This window comes from Nematolebias whitei, chromosome 11 (assembly GCF_014905685.2).
Source record: "Nematolebias whitei isolate Nwh7 chromosome 11, NemWhi1, whole genome shotgun sequence".
Taxonomy (NCBI): domain Eukaryota; kingdom Metazoa; phylum Chordata; class Actinopteri; order Cyprinodontiformes; family Rivulidae; genus Nematolebias; species Nematolebias whitei.
This window is the reverse complement of record NC_056508.1, coordinates 7553635-7573980: the sequence shown is the minus strand read 5'-3', so window position 1 is coordinate 7573980 and position 20346 is coordinate 7553635. Positions and strand designations below refer to the sequence as shown.

The window sequence follows — 20346 nt, the reverse complement described above, 5'->3', positions numbered from 1 at the left end:
TCCTCCCACAGACCAAAAACATGCATGTTAGGCTGATTGGTAACTCTGAATTGTCCCTAGGTGTGAGTGAGAGAGTGAATGGTTGTTTGTCTCGTTTGTCTCTATGTGGCCCTGTGATGGACTTGCGACCCATCCAGGGTGTACCCCGCCCCTCGCACAGTGATTGCTGGACATGGGCACCAGCGACCCCCGTGACCCAAAATGGAATAAACGGGTAAAGATAATGGATGGATGGGAATCGTGTTTTAATTCTTTCAAAGTGCAGAAATGACTGTAATGTACTCAGCTCACAAATATCAGTGTTACTTGTTTCTTTGCACATATTTTATTTTAGTTGTTGAGGAATCAGCATGAATGTCTGACAATTTTAAAATGCGCTCTAATGTGTCTCCAAGGATAAACTGAAGTGAAAAGTATGATCTTTTTATAACACATCTCATTGGAACATCCTGTACTGAATGTATGCAGCTTGAAGCAAATCCTGCATTTATGCTGTGAAATGCATTTACAGAAACATTGTGTATTTTTATTGCCAAAAGAGTTATTTAAAGCACTTTCCAATAAAATAAGACTTTAAACTGAGCTTTAAGATTTATTTATTTATTTATTTATTTATTTATTATTATCAGTCAATTGTCAGGAAGTAATATTTTCAGCTAGCACAATGTGCTACAAATAAATTCTTCACAAGTATAAGTACACAATATCTACTCAAACTAAGAAATGCAAATAATTTAACTGCAGCAAAATTGTAAAAAAAAATCTAATCAAAATGTTTGAGATCTTTTACAAATACAAACCATAAAGAAATAGTGAGGTAGTTCACTTCTCACACAAAGAATAACTCTCACACATTGCTGAATATGAATGAGTGAGGGGTTGGACACTCACGTTAATAAAAGGCTGATTGTGGACAGTGGCCTGAGTAGGCTGAGACATGGTTGGAATTGTGCTCCCATCTCAATGCTGCGATTAAGACACTCAATACTTGCATAGCTGTGCTGCTCTAACATCATTCTCAAAGGCTAATTCTCTGTGGCGGTCTACAGGAGACGGCTGACCTGAAGCAAGAACCTGAATCTGTGCTTGAACCGAAGACTGAAGAGAAACCTGAGTCCAGTCCGGAGAAGGAGGGTGATCCTGAAACAGAGAACGGAAACACTCAGCCTGTCCAAGTAGAAGAGAGTAACCCAGAAGAGAATCCAGTTATGAACTTCTTCAAAACATTTGTAAGTAAAGCCATTTGACAACATCAGAGTGTGGTTTCAACACTGCTTATGTTTCTGCTTTTCTTCAGACATAAAGTACCTAGAAACAAATCTTTGTTTAAAAAAATCAGTGGCATATCATGGGAAAACAACTTTAGAGGAAACAGCTGTTCAAACTCAGAAAGTAAAAGATAAAAACGTGTCTTCAGATAATCATGTCTTAATAAAGCTGAGATGTTTGGAAATGATGCAGATAAATTAGCTATAATGCACAAGAAACAGCAATGAGCAGTTTTCAAACTGATAAAGTAAAAATGTATTGTTTCTATGTGAATAATTTTCCTCTTTAAATAGATCTCCATCACAAAATATGCCACGATGACAGCGCCTGATGGAAAACCTACGACAAGCAGCCATTGTATTTCCTCTTTATCAAGCTGCCTTTGGGATTCCTGCCGTTTTAACGAGTTACATTGCCCAGCTCCATGCTAATCAAGGTCTTGAACATGTGGGGATGTGGTGGCCTATTGTTTGTCCCATAGCCTGAGCTCACAAGGAAGGTCTGTGAGATTGGAAGTTAAGATTTGTGCAGATAGTGCGAGGGCAGGCCTACGCCATCTCCAAAGCACAATGGCTGTCACAATGACAGTGCATGTACTGTATGTGCTCCGTCAGGGGCCTCAGTGTCCACTCAGATTGCTTACAACACAAAGACGCAAATCTGAATTCATAAAGGGCCTCTGTTTTATTGAAATAATATTTGTTGCTGTTCCTGCTAAATCAGACCTTATCCTGTAACTGTGACATGTTTTCACAGCACAATATAGGCAAACTGAATAAATAACCTCATGATGCTCACACGTCTAACACTTCACAGTTTGAATATGTGTTTTTGTTCTGTTTTGACCATTTTGCCTGCTGTGTCACAGGTAACAACTACTAAAACAACCAAAAAGGAAACAGCTGCTCCTGATGCCACAAAAGATCAGGTAAACAGATGGCCAGAGTTCATTTATAAGGATAAAGATAAGGATAAGGTGTCTTTATTGTCATTTTCATCAATGATAGTACATGTGGTGGAATGAAACTGTGTACTCAGAGTCCCAGTTACATCCATCAAAAGTATGAATTGTAAAAGTAAAATGGTAATAATATCTCAAATATGAACTAAGAAATATGCTAAACTAAGAATACACTAAGCACTAGTAGTACAAAAACAATATGCTGAACAACAACAGAACGAACATAAGTCTGTGTGAGCAGATGAGTATGAATGAACACAACAGCATGAAATAAATCAGCAGCATGAGATCAGCAGCATGGATAATCAACAGCACATATCAACAATTAAGTGGCATTACAGTGATTTTTTCAGTGATTCATTCATTCAACCTTTATGAGTCTAATAGCTGATCATTGGTCTATTTTGTTTTCACTCTGTTTCTTAGCACACTTTTTAATTTTATTATCAAAGATTTTATTACTGATTGAAATAAATATGTAAAAGATTAATTAGAAAACACAAGATGCTACTAGTTTGGGGAACTGCTGCTGCAAATAAAGATTGTATTAATTTCAGAGCTTCCTGTGATTTTAATCGCATTTCTGTCTTGAAAACGAACATGTAAGTTTTACTTGTTGGTGAGGATATGTACACATGCTGATTTTTGTTTGCATTGGACTAACTGTTCATCTCTAACTGCTTCCTCCTTTTTGTTGCAAAATAGTCCACGAAGGAGACCCAGCCTGCAGCAACCACTACTGTGAGCAAAATGTTCTGCTTTGGTTACCTGTTTTCATGGTGCTAATTAATACTAAAATCACTTTTTATTTGATAAATGTGGAAATGTATCTAAAGGCTATCAGCTAAAGGTATCTCATCAGGCCGTGACTGCTGGAGACTAGAGGTGACAATTCAAAATTGTGAGAAAATTCATAATTTTTCAGTGGCAGACTCGTGAATTTTTGAGTATTTGCAACCAGTGAGCCGTGCAGCTGCATTTCACTGCTAGTTTTTGAAAAACACTGCTTATTCTTGTTCGCATGGCTTACAAAAGCGTATTTTCAGTTGTGTACTGTTATGTTGCACACGTCCACATCACACCTACCTCAGCTTGTTTTGTACCCATATTAGCAGCCACCCCTGTATTTATGACTTAATCTATTGGAGTCCTCTTTTCAAATGAAAGCATGCAGATTTGGAACAATTTTTCAAAGCTTATATTTATCGTTTTAAGATTTTTTTAGACCTGGATATTGTTTTGTCAGAGGAGAGCTCCTGTGCTTGTGTTAAAATAAACTTTAAAGCTCTTATTAAGGTTGGAGATGTGCAATGTGAGATGCGACATTCACATATGAGCCACAACGTTTGAAAGATTAATTATATGAACAATGGGAACCAAACTTCACACAACAGAGTACTGTTCCTTTTTATATTTATTTCCTCCTCGGGATTTTCTCGTATTTTCCATTTGCAGATACAGACATATGCTCCTCCTTTGCTTTTCCACTAAGATGAAGAAGAACAGGCAAAGGGGAGGAGAACAGCAGTTGTTGTATATGCACTCAAAAGAGGAGGGTTGCACACGTGACAAGCCACGTGGTACAACCCCTATGTTGTATGTCACTACACGTGGTCATAGTAGTGACATATGCAGTGACCTCACTGACTGTTCACAGTTAAATAGCTCTTTGAAATAAACAGATCCACAAGATCCGGCTGACTTTAAAGAGCTATCATCTCTAACGTCACCTACAAAACTGAGACTATGCTCGAAATGCTCGCAACACCTTAGTGGCTATTTTGAGAAAAACTGATGTACAATTATTTTGAGCATGTTCAAAATTTAAGAAACAAGACTTACAGCATTTGCCACCCAAGTGAGGAAATTGAGAAGCTGACCAACAGTGCAAGACCTTCTGAAGGCTTCCACACAAATGCTGTCCTCCAACTAGTCCCAGCTCAGATCTGAAAACAAACACAAAAAAACTCCACTTGCTGTAAATGATACTTTTTTCCAACTTTTTTATTTTATATTTTTTTAACTCAGTATTATAACACCCTTTATCTGTTTGCAAAGGTTGCACAAATATCTGAACCCCCTGCAGCACCAAAAGGAATGCCTGCCCCACCGCCACCTCCTCCAGAGCCACCAAAACTGGAATCCAAAGGAGAATCAACAATCAAACTGGCAAAACCAGTGACTAAAGAAGAACCAAAAGCTGCAGCAAAAGATCCTGAGGCCTCAAAAGGAAAATCAGCTAAAGCGACTCTGAACAAGTTCTTCCGTCCAAAGGTAATGAAAATTAAAAATTGTCTACATTTTCATGGCATAGTTACAGATAGACATTAACAGCCTGTTCCATGATGTACTGGATTATTCCAAAAAGTGAAACATTATGTATACTATGTGAATCTGAGTATCTGCTAGGGGTCGAGAGAACCAGAGGCAAAAGTGCTTCTTCACGTGGACTCAGTGCCAAGCCTGCAGCAGTGGTACAGAAGATTATTATACTCAAACTGATCACGACTGGTCACTAACTCAACAAAAGCTGATTTGTCTTGAGGCGGCAGAAACATTCAAATTGCTGCCTCCCAACTGAAGCTGTGGTTTTGTAAAACAGTGTATTTCCTATTTGAGGGAAAACATTTTAAGAGGTCTAAAATATGATATTTATATACTGTAATAGTATATTCCACATCCAGCCTGCTCTTTGTTTAGCACACTCTGATAAAAATAAATGAAAAGAGAAATAAAAATTCTAACGCCAACAAGACTATGGTGCCATTCATAATGGCGTAGTGTTTTATAAATATGCAAGTTTTCTTTTTATAGTTTCAGCTGGGTGACTGTCCACAAGGAAACAGCACCTTAAGAGCTCCTGAACAGTATTGCATTTTGTGTACAACCAAAAACAATATTTAGAAATGATGTCAAAGATCTACTTCCTGTCTGATCTACAGCCCACATAACAGACGCAACAACAGTATCAGTGACAGATTATATGCTTGTGTTTGTGTTGAAGATGCCAATTTTCTCAACTATAACAAAACCTTAATAGACTGTAGAATATCAAGTGATAGACATGGCTGATGAACAACTTTCTCTTAAACTTTTATTCCCTGACAAGTTGGCAGACTTTTGCTTCAGCTATAATAACAAAACTATAAAAATACTGCAGGCTGTTAAGTTTTTATATATTTTAAAATGAATGTAACAAGACATCGCCATGTTGTGTATGCTGCAATGCATTCTGGGTAAATGACAGACAGATTGCTTTGGTGTGACACCCCATCCAGTTTAAACATTTATTATGGACAATGTTTCCTGTTCAATCCTTTTAATTTGAACCGGAGTGCGTCGACAGAGAGCAGAATGCAGAAATGACTCCGCCTGCAACTGAAAATGAGGAAGACTGTTGAAGAAGAGAAGAGCGTTGGACAGAGATGTTGGTGCTTGTGCGGCTTATCAGAGAGTGGGTGCTGCACTGAGCTCTGCTTTAAATTGCAGGCTAAACCCAAGGCCAAAACATATTTTCATAAATATTATCATTTATAAATTAGTATTACAAATTATATAATAATAAAGATACAAATATTTTTGTCACGTTACACAACCATTCATCTATCTTTTAGCTGCAACTTATCCTAATTTATGTCACGGGGGTGTGACCCAAATTAGTAAAGTGTATTTTGAAGAAAAACTTAACTCCATCCGGGCCACAGAGCAACACACAGTGCTGAGCACACAACTACACGTTAATCAATGGGTGTGCAAGTCCAGTGCTGCACTGCGTTTCAAGGGTGGAAGAGCTGGTTTGTGACAATTGTGTTTGATCGTTTCGACCCATATATTGTGTGTAAAGGCATAAGGACTAATGCATTATAATTTTATTGTCATACATTTTAACTTTTTAGTCAACTTTTTGTGTTGTAGTTTCCCCTGCAACCTGTGTACACCATTGTCCCAGAATGCATGGCACCGGTAAAATAAAAGCAACATCCTTATTGAAAAATGTAAAAAACATTACATTGACTAGGCGTTTTCACATGTCACAAAAATACATTTTAGTAGAATTGAGAACTAACAACACATGAGACATTAAGGTCAGCATGTGCATGTAAATCACTTTAAAAAGAGCAGAACAAAAACCATGCATTATTACACCAACTAATCTAAAGCAATAAATGATTTTATCACTTCAATAAACTATCAACAAAACTAAATAAAATGTTGGAGAAAAAAAACTACAATGTATACAAATATATACATCAAGTATATATTTGAAAATAGGGAAATTGACTCTTTAAATTACCAACACTTTTGTTTAAAGAGTTTAGACTGATAAGTTTTAAACATTGTGAGGAAATATTTTTCCTCCAGGCATCCCTTACTGGTTTTGGTCCTAAAACGTGTTTATTTTGTCCACCTGGACTGATCCGGCTCCCAGTTGGTACCATCCAATATTTTAGTGGTCTTGTCATTTAATGACACAAAGTAGAAGTTCCTCTTCATCATCACTTCTCAAAAAGATGTTCACGTTTCACTTTTGCATCCTCCTCTTTTCCTTCTGCTTGTGTTTTTGGTGCATACCCAGTGTGTACGCTTTAGACCCACACCCCACAACTTCACAGGCCTGGCATACAAACTGCAGCATTCTGGGTCATTTTCTTCATTTTCGATTGGATTAAAAAAAAACATTTATAGGAAGAATGTCAAGTTTACAAGAATATGTTTATAGTCAATAAATAAACATTTTGAAAAAGCAGAATTTCCATGTACACAGGTTGAAAACATCTACAGCATATTACGAGCACTTTTACACTACAAGCCACATTGACACACACACTCCAACTAACAGATTGGTGGTAAAAATGTTTTGCCCAAGGGCGTGTGGATAAATGGGAAACTGGAACAAACGGCCAGCCTTCCAGTTGGCAGATGACCACTGTCGCCCCTGAGCCACAGTCAGCTGTAGTTCACCGATCAGTGTACATCAGACCTTCTTACTCTAAACTGGAGCATTGGCCGAGGGTCCTCTTGATGTAAAAGGACCCAGTAAATCAAATAAACAATAAATAGGCATTTCAGTTTTTCATTGGGATTAGTAAACAAATTGCTTTTATTTACTACACATACAAAGGTTTATATATGTGAATGTAGCTGCTTAATATAAACTTCAGGCTTTGGAACATTCTGTTTTTTATTATTTGAGACTCTGTCAGCCTCGTTTAAGCAAGCAGACCATTTTTATTTGGTTTTCAGCTACATTTAAAACAGTCAGATTAACCAGTTTAACAGTATGTATTTAAAGTTCAGCAGCTTTACTTTAAGACGGGAGTTTGCAGTGTTTTTTTCTGTCAGTGATGCAAAGACTACACAACTAATCTTCTGTTGGGTTTTCATTTTTTTCTTTGGTGAAAAACAACACAGTCCCATGCATTGTAACTGGGACTGTGGTTATTTATAGGCTCAGTTTAGTTTTAGCTTTTGGAAAATTATGCCAAATGGACACAGTGAGGGTGTCTATAAAAATTCAATTCAATTCAATTCAAATTCAATTCAATTCAATTCAAAAATACTTTATTAATCCCAGAGGGAAATTATTTGTTGTTGTAACTGGTTATCCTCATTTCATTAAGAGATGTTATAGATGCTGATGGCTATAGACAGGAAGGATCTCTTGTAAAGGTCCATCCCACAGTGGATCCTAAGAAACTGGCTGCAGATGCCGTCCGATCCGTCCACCCAGACTCGGCTGGCCTCTCGGTTCCCCCAGGCTGTAGGACCGCCCGAATGCCGGGCAGAACTCCTCCCAGAGCAATGACCACTCCTCCCAGCAGTCTGTCGAGCTCCTCGTCACTGCGGACAGCCAACTGTAGGTGCTGAGGGATGATCCTGTCCTTCCGCTTTCATTAGCCATTTTTCCTGGTAGTTCCAGGATCTCAGTGGTCAGGCACTCGAGCACAGCTGGCAGGTAGATGAGAATGCATCCACAGAACATCCTTTCAACTCATTTGAGATTTGGGGCTGTAGTTGAGATATTATTTGAGCTTTTGAGATGTTAATCAGCTGCTGGTTGTAGAAAACTGTCTTGTTGCCATGGTTACGCATCATAACAAATGTCCAAAACCCAAAAAGTTTCAGTAAAAATCCTTCCTGCTGCACAGCATCTGATACCAGAGGAAACAATCATCCAAAAAATGTGTTTTACATCCAGAAAAAGAGGATTTAAAGTTTCCTAAACCAAAATCTCAGACTAAAGTAACAGAGCTGCTCCAACATGCAGCCACCTTGAGCGGTGCAATTCTAGAACAAATGCATTCATTAACAAAATAAAAGTTAGAGATCGTCTGATTTAGGCCTTGCTTTACAACGCTTTCTAAAACAATCTTCTTAATAGTCCATCCATCCTTTATCTTTACCCGTTTTTTGCCTTTTTGGGTCACGGGGGTCACTGGCGCCCATGTTCAGCCATCACTGAGCAGGGGGTGGGGGGGTGGGGGGATACGACACCCTGGACAGGTCTCCAGTCCATCACAGGGACACGGAGACAAACAGCCATTCACTCTCTCATTCACACCTATAGACAAGAGTTACCAGTCAGTCTAACATGCATGTTTTTGGTCTGTGGGAGGAAACTGAGTACCCGAAGAAAACCCACGCATGCACGGAGAGAACATGCAAACTCCGCGCAGAAAGGCCCCCGGCCAGGATTTGAACCGGGGCGACCTGTTTGCTGAGAGACAGCAGCTCTACCAACTGCGCCACCTTTTTAGCACCCTAGTCCTTTCTAAAAATATACTTATAAATATGGCCCTATTTGTAAAAATGTTTTCATCCTGTCAGGAATGGGTTTTCGGATTCATAATAAGCCAGACACAGGAGTGCTAAAACAAGAACATTTTTTATTTATTATGCTGCTGGTTGCTGGAGTCAGGGTCCAAGGCAGGAGTCCAATCTTAAAAGACAGAGAGGTTAGTGACTTTGGTGAGGACAAGGGGATACTGGGATTATAGTTAAAGTTACTAACATCCTGATACATGCTCAATAATCCAGGTAGAAAAATCCAAAAAAGTTCAATCTGGTCCTCTGGACATTCAAAAAACAAGAAAACAAAAAAAAACAAAAAAACAAAACAAAGCAAAAAAAATGTAGAAACGTTTCGTCTCTCATCCGAGAGACTTCCTCAGTCTGAGGTGCTGTATTAAGCTCAGTCTCTTAAATAGCACCTTCTCAGAGTGGATCAACCAGTTTGCTGCTGACAATCAATCAATCAATCAATCAATCACCTTTATTTTACCAGGTAGAGCACGTTGAGATCGAGATCTCTTTCACAAGGGTGACCTGGTCAAGTGGTCATCAGCACACGTCACAGGGTAATTGACAATAAGCATTTACATTTATCAAAAGAAAAAATAAACTACTATCACGATAAATAAATGTTAACAGTTTGAAACCATCAGGATAAGACAGACTTCTGTAGACATTAAATGTAGAACAGCCATCAGTTTAAGTAGATAGAGTTAAAAGTCAACAAAGACATGTATATTTGATAAGTAGTGTTTTAGAAACATCTGCAATGGTCCAGATTTTTGATAACATTATCTGATACGGTTGACATGAAGGATCTAGGCGAGATGAGTGTTGATAGTTTCAAATCTGTCTGTAAGTTGTTCCAGGCTGAGGGGACGGCGAAGCTGATTGCTCTTTTTCCTAGTTCAGTTCTGACCAGAGGAACTGACAGGAGGATTAAGTCATTAGAGCGCAGGGAGTAATGATTGTGTGATGTTTGTATTAGGGAGGTAAGGTATGACGGGACTAGGTTTAGAAGGGTCTTATAGATGAAGGATATCCAGTGAGTGTATCTGTGAGCGCTGAGAGAAGACCAGCTAGACTTGACGTAAAGCTCACAGTGATGAGTGCGATAATTGGAATCAGTAATGAATCGAAGGGCACCATGATAAACTGAGTCTAAGGACTGTAGGTATTTTGATGCAGCACTCATGTACAGCACGTCACCATAATCTAATATCGGCATGAAAGTTGCAGCTACTAATGTTCTCCTGGCTTTACATGAGAAGCAGGATTTATTTCTGAAGTAGAAGCCTAGCTTCAATTTGAGTTTAGTGACCATTTTGGAGATGTGGATTTTAAATGACAGTTTATTGTCAATGTTGAAACCTAGATATTTGTAGGTGGAGACCATTTCTATTTGTTTTCCCTCTTGGGTTTCAATTTGAGGTGGGTTCTCTGGTTGCTGCTTTCTGTTGGATAAAACCACGATCTTGCTTTTGTCAGCATTTAGGACCAGTCTTAGTTTTTGCAGACGTGACTGGATAATATTAAAAGCGTCTTGAAGAGAGGTGAAGGCTTGGCTGAGGGAGGATGAACAGCAATAAATGTCATCTGCATAATAATGGTGGGAGGCGTTTGACAGATCACTGCATAGATCGTTGATATATAAGGAGAAAAGAATGGGACCCAAGACAGAACCCTGTGGCACCCCTTTCACAACATCTAGATCCGGCTACATGGACAGACTGTGTTCTGTCAGTTAGATAGTTGGTGAACCAGGAGACTGCTAGTTTTGATAGACCAGAGTGTTTCAGGATGTTAGTCAATAGTCTGTGATCAACTGTATCAAATGCCTTGGATGGGTCTATAAATAAGGCAACACAGTATTGTTTGCAGTCCAGGGCATGTATGATATCATTTAATACTTTGAGAACTGTAGTTACGGTACTGTGCTGTTTTCTGAATCCTGACTGGAATTGTGATAAAATATTATTTGATTGTAGAAAAACAGTTAGCTGATCACAGACAAGTCTTTCGAACAGTTTAGCAAGAATACATAATTTAGAAATTGGTCTGTAGTTGTTGAATTAGTTGGTTCACCCCCTTTTAGCAGAGGGAGAACATAAGCCGATTTCCAGATTTTGGGTATTGTATTTGTATTTAGACTGAGATTGAAAATACATGAAAGTGGTTCAGCAATGAAATCTGCAGCTAGTTTTAGGAAAAGTGGTTCTATGTTGTCAGGTCCTGCTGCTTTGCGTGTGTCAAGAGTTTTTAGCGCATTTAGAACCTCACTGGGAGATATTGATACAAAGTCAAATCGGTTTGTGACCTGTTTGTCTAGCACATGCGGAGTTGGGGGTAAATTTTCATCAGTTTGGTCAGCAGATAACATTTCAGGATGCGTAGATTCGAACAGGGAGCCAGAGGATATAAAGTGTTCATTAAAACAGTTTAGAATTGATCATTTGTCTGACAGAATACCTGAGCTGGTCATAATGGAGCTGGGTAAATCAGTGGTTGTTGTCTGACCAGAATTTGATTTTACTATTTGCCAAAACCTTTTTGGATCATTTAGATTTTTTGTGGATGCGTCCAGGTAGTAATTTGATTTTGCATTTCTAATTAGGGTTGTGCATTTGTTTCTAAGTTGTCGGAAGCTGAGCCAGTCATGTTCAGTTTTTGATTTTCTGGCCTTAGCCCAGGTAGTATCTCTTTCTTTGAGCAGATTTCCTATCTCGGTGGAAAACCAAGGATTTTTACGTCCCTTTATTCTGTATCTACGATATGGAGCATGTGTGTTGATTATGTTTTGAAAACCCTCGTTGAAGTAAGCCAGTGCAAGTTCTACGTCATCTATCAATGAAATTTTATTCCAATCAAAAGTGGCTAAGTCGTGAAAAAAGGCCTGCTCACAGAAATGTTTTAAATCCCTTTTGAAAATAATGGTGGGTTTTAATTTTGGTAATTTTCCGTTTCTTACGGCTGCAATGGTGCAGTGATCACTAAGATCATTAGCGAAAACACATGTATTTGTGTACTTGTGAGGCATGTTTGTTAGGATAAGGTCCAGTAGGGTGGATTTTTCAGGGGTTTTGTTATTTGGGCGTGTTGATGTTTGAATTAGTTGAGTTTGATTTAATGATTCACAGATGGATTTAAGATTGTCAGATGTAGAGGTCAACCAGTCTAGGTTTAGATCACCGATTAGCAGTAGTTCCTTAGCATTTAGCCCCGTCAGAAAGTTTCTTAGGGAAGTGAGGGCATCACTTGAGGCTGAGGGGGGCCTGTAACAACCCACCACAGTGATTGATTGACCGTCAGGGAAGTCTAGTATTAGTGCCAGTAGCTCAAGTTGTTTGCTAATTGAGCAAGAAGACAGAAATTTTGCTGTGAATTTGTTCTTGATATAAATAGCCACTCCACCACCTCTTTTGGGGCGATCACATCTAAAAACATTATAACCAGGAATGGAGATTTGTTTGTCAGAGATAGCTTTGTTGAGCCATGTTTCAGATAAGACTATTATGTCTGCTTCTGTGGACTGAACCCAGATTTTTATTGCATCTAGTTTGGATATAAGACTTCTGACATTTAAATGTAGAAAACCCAGCTCAGACCGGTTTTTAAATTCAACTGGTGTACAAATGTCATGTAGCAGCGGCGGGCCAGGGTTTGGTTCAATCCCAGAAAGAAGAAGTAAAAAAACAATTAAAGTTTTCCATTTAACAGTAGTAGGTGGTCTAGCAGTGACAGTTTTCCATCTCATGTCATCATGGAGTTCAGTTTCAGAGAGGATGAAGTAGTTTTTAATTACAAGGACACACCAAGCTCTCAAATCAGTGGGGGTTGTTGTTTTGGGAAGAAAAGTCACGAGGACCCAGTTTGTGAGATCCATGGTCGTCCAAGAGATTGTACCTGAATCATGAGAAGTCAGTGTGTGTGTGTGTGTGGGGGGGGGGGGGCATTACAATTTGAATACTTGAATTGTTTTCCAAATTAAGCCCTGCAGACATGATGGCTAGGGTGAGAGTCACAAGTGATAACATTGTCAATTATACAAAAGAAAAGAACTGAAGAGAGAGACCTCCAGCTGAAAACAAAATGGAGGTTGAAAAGTGAAATAAAATAAGACAGTGTTCTCTCCAGAGTTAAGTAAGATATTTTCCAATTATCCCTTTAAAACATTTTCAGCAGTCAGATGTAAGTCTGTGGTCGTTGGGGGAAAAAAAAAAAAAAAGTTAAGAATTACTTGCCGGACGTATCAGCAGATTTTTATGGGAGAAGTACAGTCGATCACCTGGTGGTCTCTAATGGCATCAATTGTCTTCCATACGACCGCGAACATCCAGACGGTGCAGCTCTTAGAAGCCGGTCCACAAATTTGTTACAGCCGGCACCTCAGCAAGCAGACTCTCCTGGCAGGATTGAATCACGCGGCCCCCAACTCACCTCAGGCAGGTGAGAAGCACCAGCAGTCCGCTCGAGATCAGGGTCTCCACCCGAGCTTCTCCAGGAAGAGGCATGGACTTTGCCGCGCGCCGCACGATCACCTGGTCTCTCGGGCCAGGGAATCACCAGCAGTAGCGGCCAGCCACCGATTTACACCAGAGGCCTAGGTGGGGGATGAGAGGTGAGATCCACTGCATGGAAGAGGAGCTCCGGAGATGTCAGTGCCGTGATCAAAGGCAGGGCGATTGAACTCCTACACAACAGGCGCGCGCAGGAGGTAAACAAGCTTGAGTCGCGGTGAGCAAAAAGATAACAAAAACATCGAGAAAAAACTAGGACAGAACAAACTATAAAAGACTAAGTACAAAATATAGTAAAAAAAAAGTAAAAATAAAGTAAAACAGAGAAAAAGAAACAAAGAAAATACTAAAACTCAGCAGCTAAGAAAAATATGTGTGGACGTGTGCGCGGCCATCTTGAAAAGGTTGGTTTTGACAACCAAAACCAGCTGCTCACATGGTCAAGAAGGAACATCAGCCTAACAATGGATCATTAGCACACTGATGGCTGTTTACTATTCACAGGGGGTTGAGTGACACTAGCAATCACAGCATTGTAAGAGGGGGACAGTTGAACCTGGAGGCCTCCACCCCTGTTTAATGATGGACGATTTCTTTTCACAAAGATGGCCTCCTTTACTCCTCTCTCAAACCATTGTTCCTCTCTGTCCAGGATGTGAACATCATCCCTGAAAGAGTGACCGCTGGCCTGGAGATGAGTGTAGACCGCAGAATCCTGGCCTGATGATGTTGATCTTCTTTGCTGGGCCATCCTTTTAGCCAGTGGCTGTTTAGTTTCCCCGATGTAAGACTGATCACAGCCCTCCTGACACTGAACAGCATACACAATATTACTCTGTTTGTGCCGGGGGACTGGATCTTTGGGATGAACCAGTCTTTGCCGTAATGTATTTTGGGGTTTAAAAGCCACTGGGACGTTATGTTTAGAAAATAAATGTCTCAGTTTCTCTGATACTCCCTCAACATACAGAATGACCACTCGTCTGGGTCTGGGTTCCTCCTTTTCACCTGATGGCTGACTGGAGTCCTGTGTAGGATTTCTCCTTCTGCCTGGCTCCTGAGTTAGTGGGGATGCTGTCTGCTCTGTGATACAGAGTCCTGATGACTCCTAACTTGTGCTCCAAAGGGTGATGGGAGTCAAACTGCAAATACTGGTCTGTGTGGGTGGGTTTGCGGTACACCTCGGTTTGCAAAAGTTTTTTATCAGAGACTGAGACCTCACAGTCCAAGAAAGCCAACCTGCCATTTTTTACATCTTCTCATGTGAACTTGATGTATTTATCCACCGAGTTGATGTGGTCAGTAAAATGTTGGACTTCCTGAGATTTAATTTTAATCCAGGTGTCGTCAACATACCTGAACCAATGACTTGGTGGTGTCCCTGAAAAGGACATCAAGGCTCTATTTTCTACCTCCTCCATGTACAGGTTGGCAACAATGATGAGGGATGTCATCATGGAAACTGATGAAACAATGGTCTCTTTTGATGCCACATCACTCTTTACGTGCATTCCTGTTGAGGATGCAGTAGAGTTGGTCAGGTTAAGATTAATATCAGACACCACTCTGAGCAGCAAGATCACGCTTTCCACAGAACAACTGTGTCAACTCTTGAAACTGTGCCTGCAGTCAACCTACTTCACATATGGGGAGCAATATTATAGGCAGAAACATGGGTGTGCTATGGGGTCTCCAGTTTCTCCTATTGTTGCCAACCTGTACATGGAGGAGGTAGAAAAGAGAGCGTTGATGTCTTTTTCAGGGACACCAACAAGTCATTGGTTCAGGTATGTTGACGACACCTGGGTTAAAATTAAATCTCAGGAAGTCCAACATTTTACTGACCACATCAACTCTGTGGATAAATACATCAAGTTCACATGAGAAGATGTAAAAAATGGCAGGTTGGCTTTCTTGGACTGTGAGGTATCAGTCTCTGATAGAGGACTTTTGCAAACCGAGGTTTACCGCAAACCCACCCACACAGACCAGTATTTGCAGTTTGACTCCCATCACCCTTTGAAGCACAAGTTAGGTGTCATCAGGACTCTGTATCACAGAGCAGACAGCATCTCCATTAACTCAGGAGCCAGGCAGAAGGAGAAATCCTACACAAGACAGGCTCTAGAGCAATGTGGATATCCTAACTGGGCCTTCCTGAAAGCAGAGAAGAAACCCAAACAGGACTCCAGTCAGCCTTCAGGTGAAAAGGAGGAACCCAGACCCAGACCAGTGGTCATTCCATATGTTGAGGGAGTATCAGAGAAACTGAGATGTTTATTTTCTAAACATAACGTCCCAGTGGCTTTTAAACCCCAAAATACATTACGGCAAAGACTGATTCATCCCAAAGATCCTGTCCCCCGGCACAAACAGAGTAATATTGTGTATGCTGTTCAGTGTCAGGAGGGCTGTGATCAGTCTTACATCGGGGAAACAAAACAGCCACTGGCTAAAAGGATGGCCAAGCAAAGAAGATCAACATCATCAGGCCAGGATTCTGCGGTCTACACTCATCTCCAGGCCAGCGGTCACTCTTTCAGGGATGAAGATGTTCACATCCTGGACAGAGAGGAACGATGGTTTGAGAGAGGAGTAAAGGAGGCCATCTTTGTGAAAAGAAATCATCCATCATTAAACAGGGGTGGAGGCCTCCGGGTTCAACTGTCCCCCTCTTACAATGCTGTGATTGCTAGTGTCACTCAACCCCCTGTGAATAGTAATCAATCAATCAACCTTTATTTAGACAGGTAAATCCCATTGAGCCTCGAGGACTCATTTACAAGAGAGACCTGATTTCAACAAAGAAAGATGACAACAAAGGACAACAGCAACAATAATAAACAATTATAAAAAGTCATAATACAGGTTTTTATTTTTATTTATTTATTTTTTACAAATAGGATGGCTAAAAGGAAAAAAGGAAAAAGGAAAAGGTAACAGTAAACAGAGCATAAGTAACATAATTAAACATAAGTAAACAGCCATCAGTGTGCTAATGATCCATTGTTAGGCTGATGGTCCTTCTTGACCATGTGAGCAGCTGGTTTTGGTTGTCAGCAGCAAACTGGTTGATCCACTCTGAGAAGGTGCTATTTAAGAGACTGAGCTGAATACAGCACCTCAGACTGAGGAAGTCTCTCGGATGAGAGACGAAACGTTTCTACATTTTTTTTGCTTTGTTTTTTTTTTTGTTTGTTTGTTTTCTTGTTTTTTGAATGTCCAGAGGACCAGATTGAACTTTTTTGGATTAAAGTCACTAACCTTCTCAGTCTGTACGTGACAGGTGAAATCCAGAGGCGTGGTCCAATGGTGGTAGCAGAGGTCAAGCACGTTGAAGCAGAGAAGCAAGAACAGGGCCGAGTCGTGATCCAAAAAAGTAGTCAAGGGAGAGCAAGAGTCGTTACCGTGGTCAGATATGCAGACAAATCCAGAAAGGGGCAATGCAAGGCGAGGAGTCAAAAAACAGGCGAGGGTTCAAGGCAAGACAAGGCAAGGATACAAAACTATGGAACAAGATACTATAATTGAAGGCTTCACTATCAGGGACCATGAGTGGTGTAATAATCTCACCCCGAATGAGTGTGGGCATGGAGTTTAAATAGTGGAGAGAACAGGTGAGAGGCATGAAGATTGATTGCGGTGAATCAGCTGAGGGGGCGTAGTGACAGAGAAGTGACATGAGCAGACTTGAAGTGCAGATTGACAGGAGCTGATGTGAACAATGACAGGAGCTGAGGGATAAACAAAACATGAAGGAGAGGGGCAGAAAACATGGCATGTCATGAAGGGGAAGAGAAGTGAGCAGATGGGGGGCCAGCCGGGGCCACTGATCATGACGCATCCCCATGAAAACACAAAAAGTGACCAGAAAAGCTTTTGCAACCATGCTAGGCATGTATGTATGACTGTAACACTGCCACAAATATACACCAAAAACAGCAAACAAGGCATAGAGCACTTCAAACTCTCAACACAGACAGAAAAAAGAACAAGGATAGCAAATTTAAAAGCTGAAGACGAAGGAAATTCAACTTCCGGTCACTTTAAACATAGAGCCCACAAAAGTGCAGGACATCACTGATTTTGAGTCATGTCAGTCCAAACATGTGGGCATAATTAACACATTTCACACATAGTTTCCCAGGAGAGATGCTTGGGGAAAAATTATCCACACAATGTTCAAATCATATTAGGATCAATTCTTTATACACAAATGTCAGACTTTTAGAACACTTAATTTCCATATATTTGGAATCTATACATGACGTATAGTATATGTCTTTTTCTGCTGGGTTTGCTTTACTAATGTTGACAGAGAATGTTCAATAAAGTGATCAAACCCTTTCTGGCTTTATTTGGTGTATTAATGTTAGAGATTTGCTCTGCTCTATTTAAAGACCTTGTTTTGTTCACCATCCTTGTCTGTTCATTGAAGTAATGGTTGAGCAACAGGTATCTGAAACACAAACTCAAGCATTTAATCTGTTGATATTTTTACATAGATCAAAATCTGGATTGTTGGTTAGCAAGAGGTGGAACTATGACATCATTGTATTTGAAAGGTTGCAATTTGGCTGTCTACATAAAAATCCAAAAGTGACATTTCTAGATATTTTGCTCTGGATTCTGGTTTACAAATGTATGCATTTTTGAGGCTCTGATATGAAGACAAATCAGTCTCAAAAGTAGTTGAACAAGTGTACAACAAGATTTGTATGTGTGCAGTAAGATCCACAAGCTTATTACAAGATTCATAAATGCATGAACTCTCTTCTCATGGCAGCAGATTCTGGATTACTTTCTCTCCTCATCCTCCTTGATCTCAGTGCGACTTTTGATACCATCTCCTACAACATCCTCCTCCATAGACTTTCATCCATTGGCATCACCCACACACCCCTCGCTTGGTTTCAGTCATATCTCTCTGGCCGCACTCAGTTCATCCAACTGAAATCATTCAGGTCCCATTCCTCTCCTGTGACTTCAGGTGTGCCCCAAGGCTCTGTCCTGGGGCCCCTTCTTTTCATCATCTACCTTCTCCCCCTTGGTAATATCTTTCGTAAATTTAACATCCATTTCCACTGTTTTGCCGATGACACCCAGCTCTTTTTATCCACTGCACCTAACTCTTCACTTCCTCCCTCCTTCCTCACTTCCTGCTTAGCTGAAATTAAATCCTGGTTCACGTCTAACTTCTTGAAATTAAACAATGATAAAACAGAGTTTCTATGCATTGGCACTAAATCCACCTTATCTAAAGTTAACAGTTTCTCACTCATCATCGACAACTCCTTGGTTTCTCCCTCCCCTCACGTCAAGAGTCTGGGTGTCATTCTTGACAGCACTCTCTATTTCCACTCTCACATCAATAGTATTATCCGGTCTGCATATTTCCACCTTCGAAATATCAACTGTCTCCGTCCATCCCTCTCTCCACACTCTGCTTCCATCCTGGTCCACAGTCTGGTAATTTCTCGAATCGATTGCTGTAACTCTCTCCTCTTTGGTCTGCCTCACAAATTAATCCGTAAGCTTCAAATGGTTCAAAATTCAGCTGCCCGCATCGTCACCAAAACCCCCTCATTTCACCACATCACCCCAGTTTTACAGCAACTTCACTGGCTTCCAGTCACATTCAGAATTCAATTTAAAATCTTGTTGTTCACTTTCAAGGCCATCCACAACCTCGCCCCTCCTTACCTGTTAGATCTCCTGCACATTACCACCCATTCACGCTCCCTTCGTTCTTCCACTTCCATCCACCTTAACGTGCCTCTTGTCCGCCTCAGCACCATGGGACACAGAGCCTTTTCTCACTCTGCTCCCCAGCTCTGGAATGCTCTTCCACCGGACATCCGTAACATTGACTGCCTTCTGACCTTCAAATCAAAACTCAAAACTCATCTGTTCAAGCTAGCCTTTTCACTTTAACTGTTATTTTTAAATGTTATTTTCTTTTTGGTTTAGTGTTTTTAATAGTTATTTTAAATTGTTTAATACTGTGTTTTTAATGCTGTGAAGTGCCCTTGGGTGTTTTGAAAGGCGCTGACAAATAAAATGCATTATTATTATTATTATTAAATCACATGCTGAGGAATGGGAGACCAGCCTAAAAAGAAAAATCACCTTTGTTCTAAATTCAAGTTAACTGACAATAATAAAAGATCTAAATGGCAGGCAGCTTACCGAGGAGTGGGAGCGCAGACTAGCCGGAGAGCAAGTAGATCAGCAGCAGCTCAGAAGAAGGCAGAAGCTGTGCACTGCAAAAGGCTCCAGGTGCAGCCAATAAGATGGAGCAACAATGCTGCAGAAACACACAGCAGGTGTAGCGCCCAAAAACTAGTGAAGTTACCTCTAACACTGAAGCTTCAAAGCATGCTTCAAACTCGACAGGTTAGTTATGGTGAAGCAGTGGGCCGGAGCTTGCTTCATGTGACGTCAACGATGGCGTGTGAACCACTTCACTGCTTCATTCAGACAGAGTCAGCTGACTGCTTCGAGTTGACAGGCTGAGTTTCAAACATCTGGCGAGATTCAGTGTATTAAAGATGGCTCAAGCCCCGGTTCACATCCCCATTTTACACGTATTATATGTTATGAACAGCTCTTGTTTTTTGATATTCAGACAGTGGTTAAATTGAGCCGAATCCTGTCAGAACAAGATAATGGAACTCTATAATTTTGACGGCTCAGATCTGCCAACTCCAAACCCTAAAAGTCCAAAGTCATTACGCATTTTTATTTTGATTATTTATTCAGAGTCAGAGTCAGAGTTTCTTTATTGTCATTCGCACCTCATGTGGT

At 40.4% G+C, this 20346-nt stretch overlaps 1 protein-coding gene across 1 annotated transcript in view; it reads left to right on the top strand.

Annotated features, from left to right (window-relative positions):
• The window catches only part of bcas1 (brain enriched myelin associated protein 1), a gene marked incomplete in the record, with an annotated part of 64503 nt that overhangs the window by 16737 nt on the left and 27420 nt on the right, over window positions 1-20346 (top strand). The window contains 4 exon segments of the mRNA XM_037683791.1: window positions 1050-1229; window positions 2138-2197; window positions 2936-2971; window positions 4289-4504. Coding sequence (XP_037539719.1) covers window positions 1050-1229; window positions 2138-2197; window positions 2936-2971; window positions 4289-4504 — 492 coding nt within the window.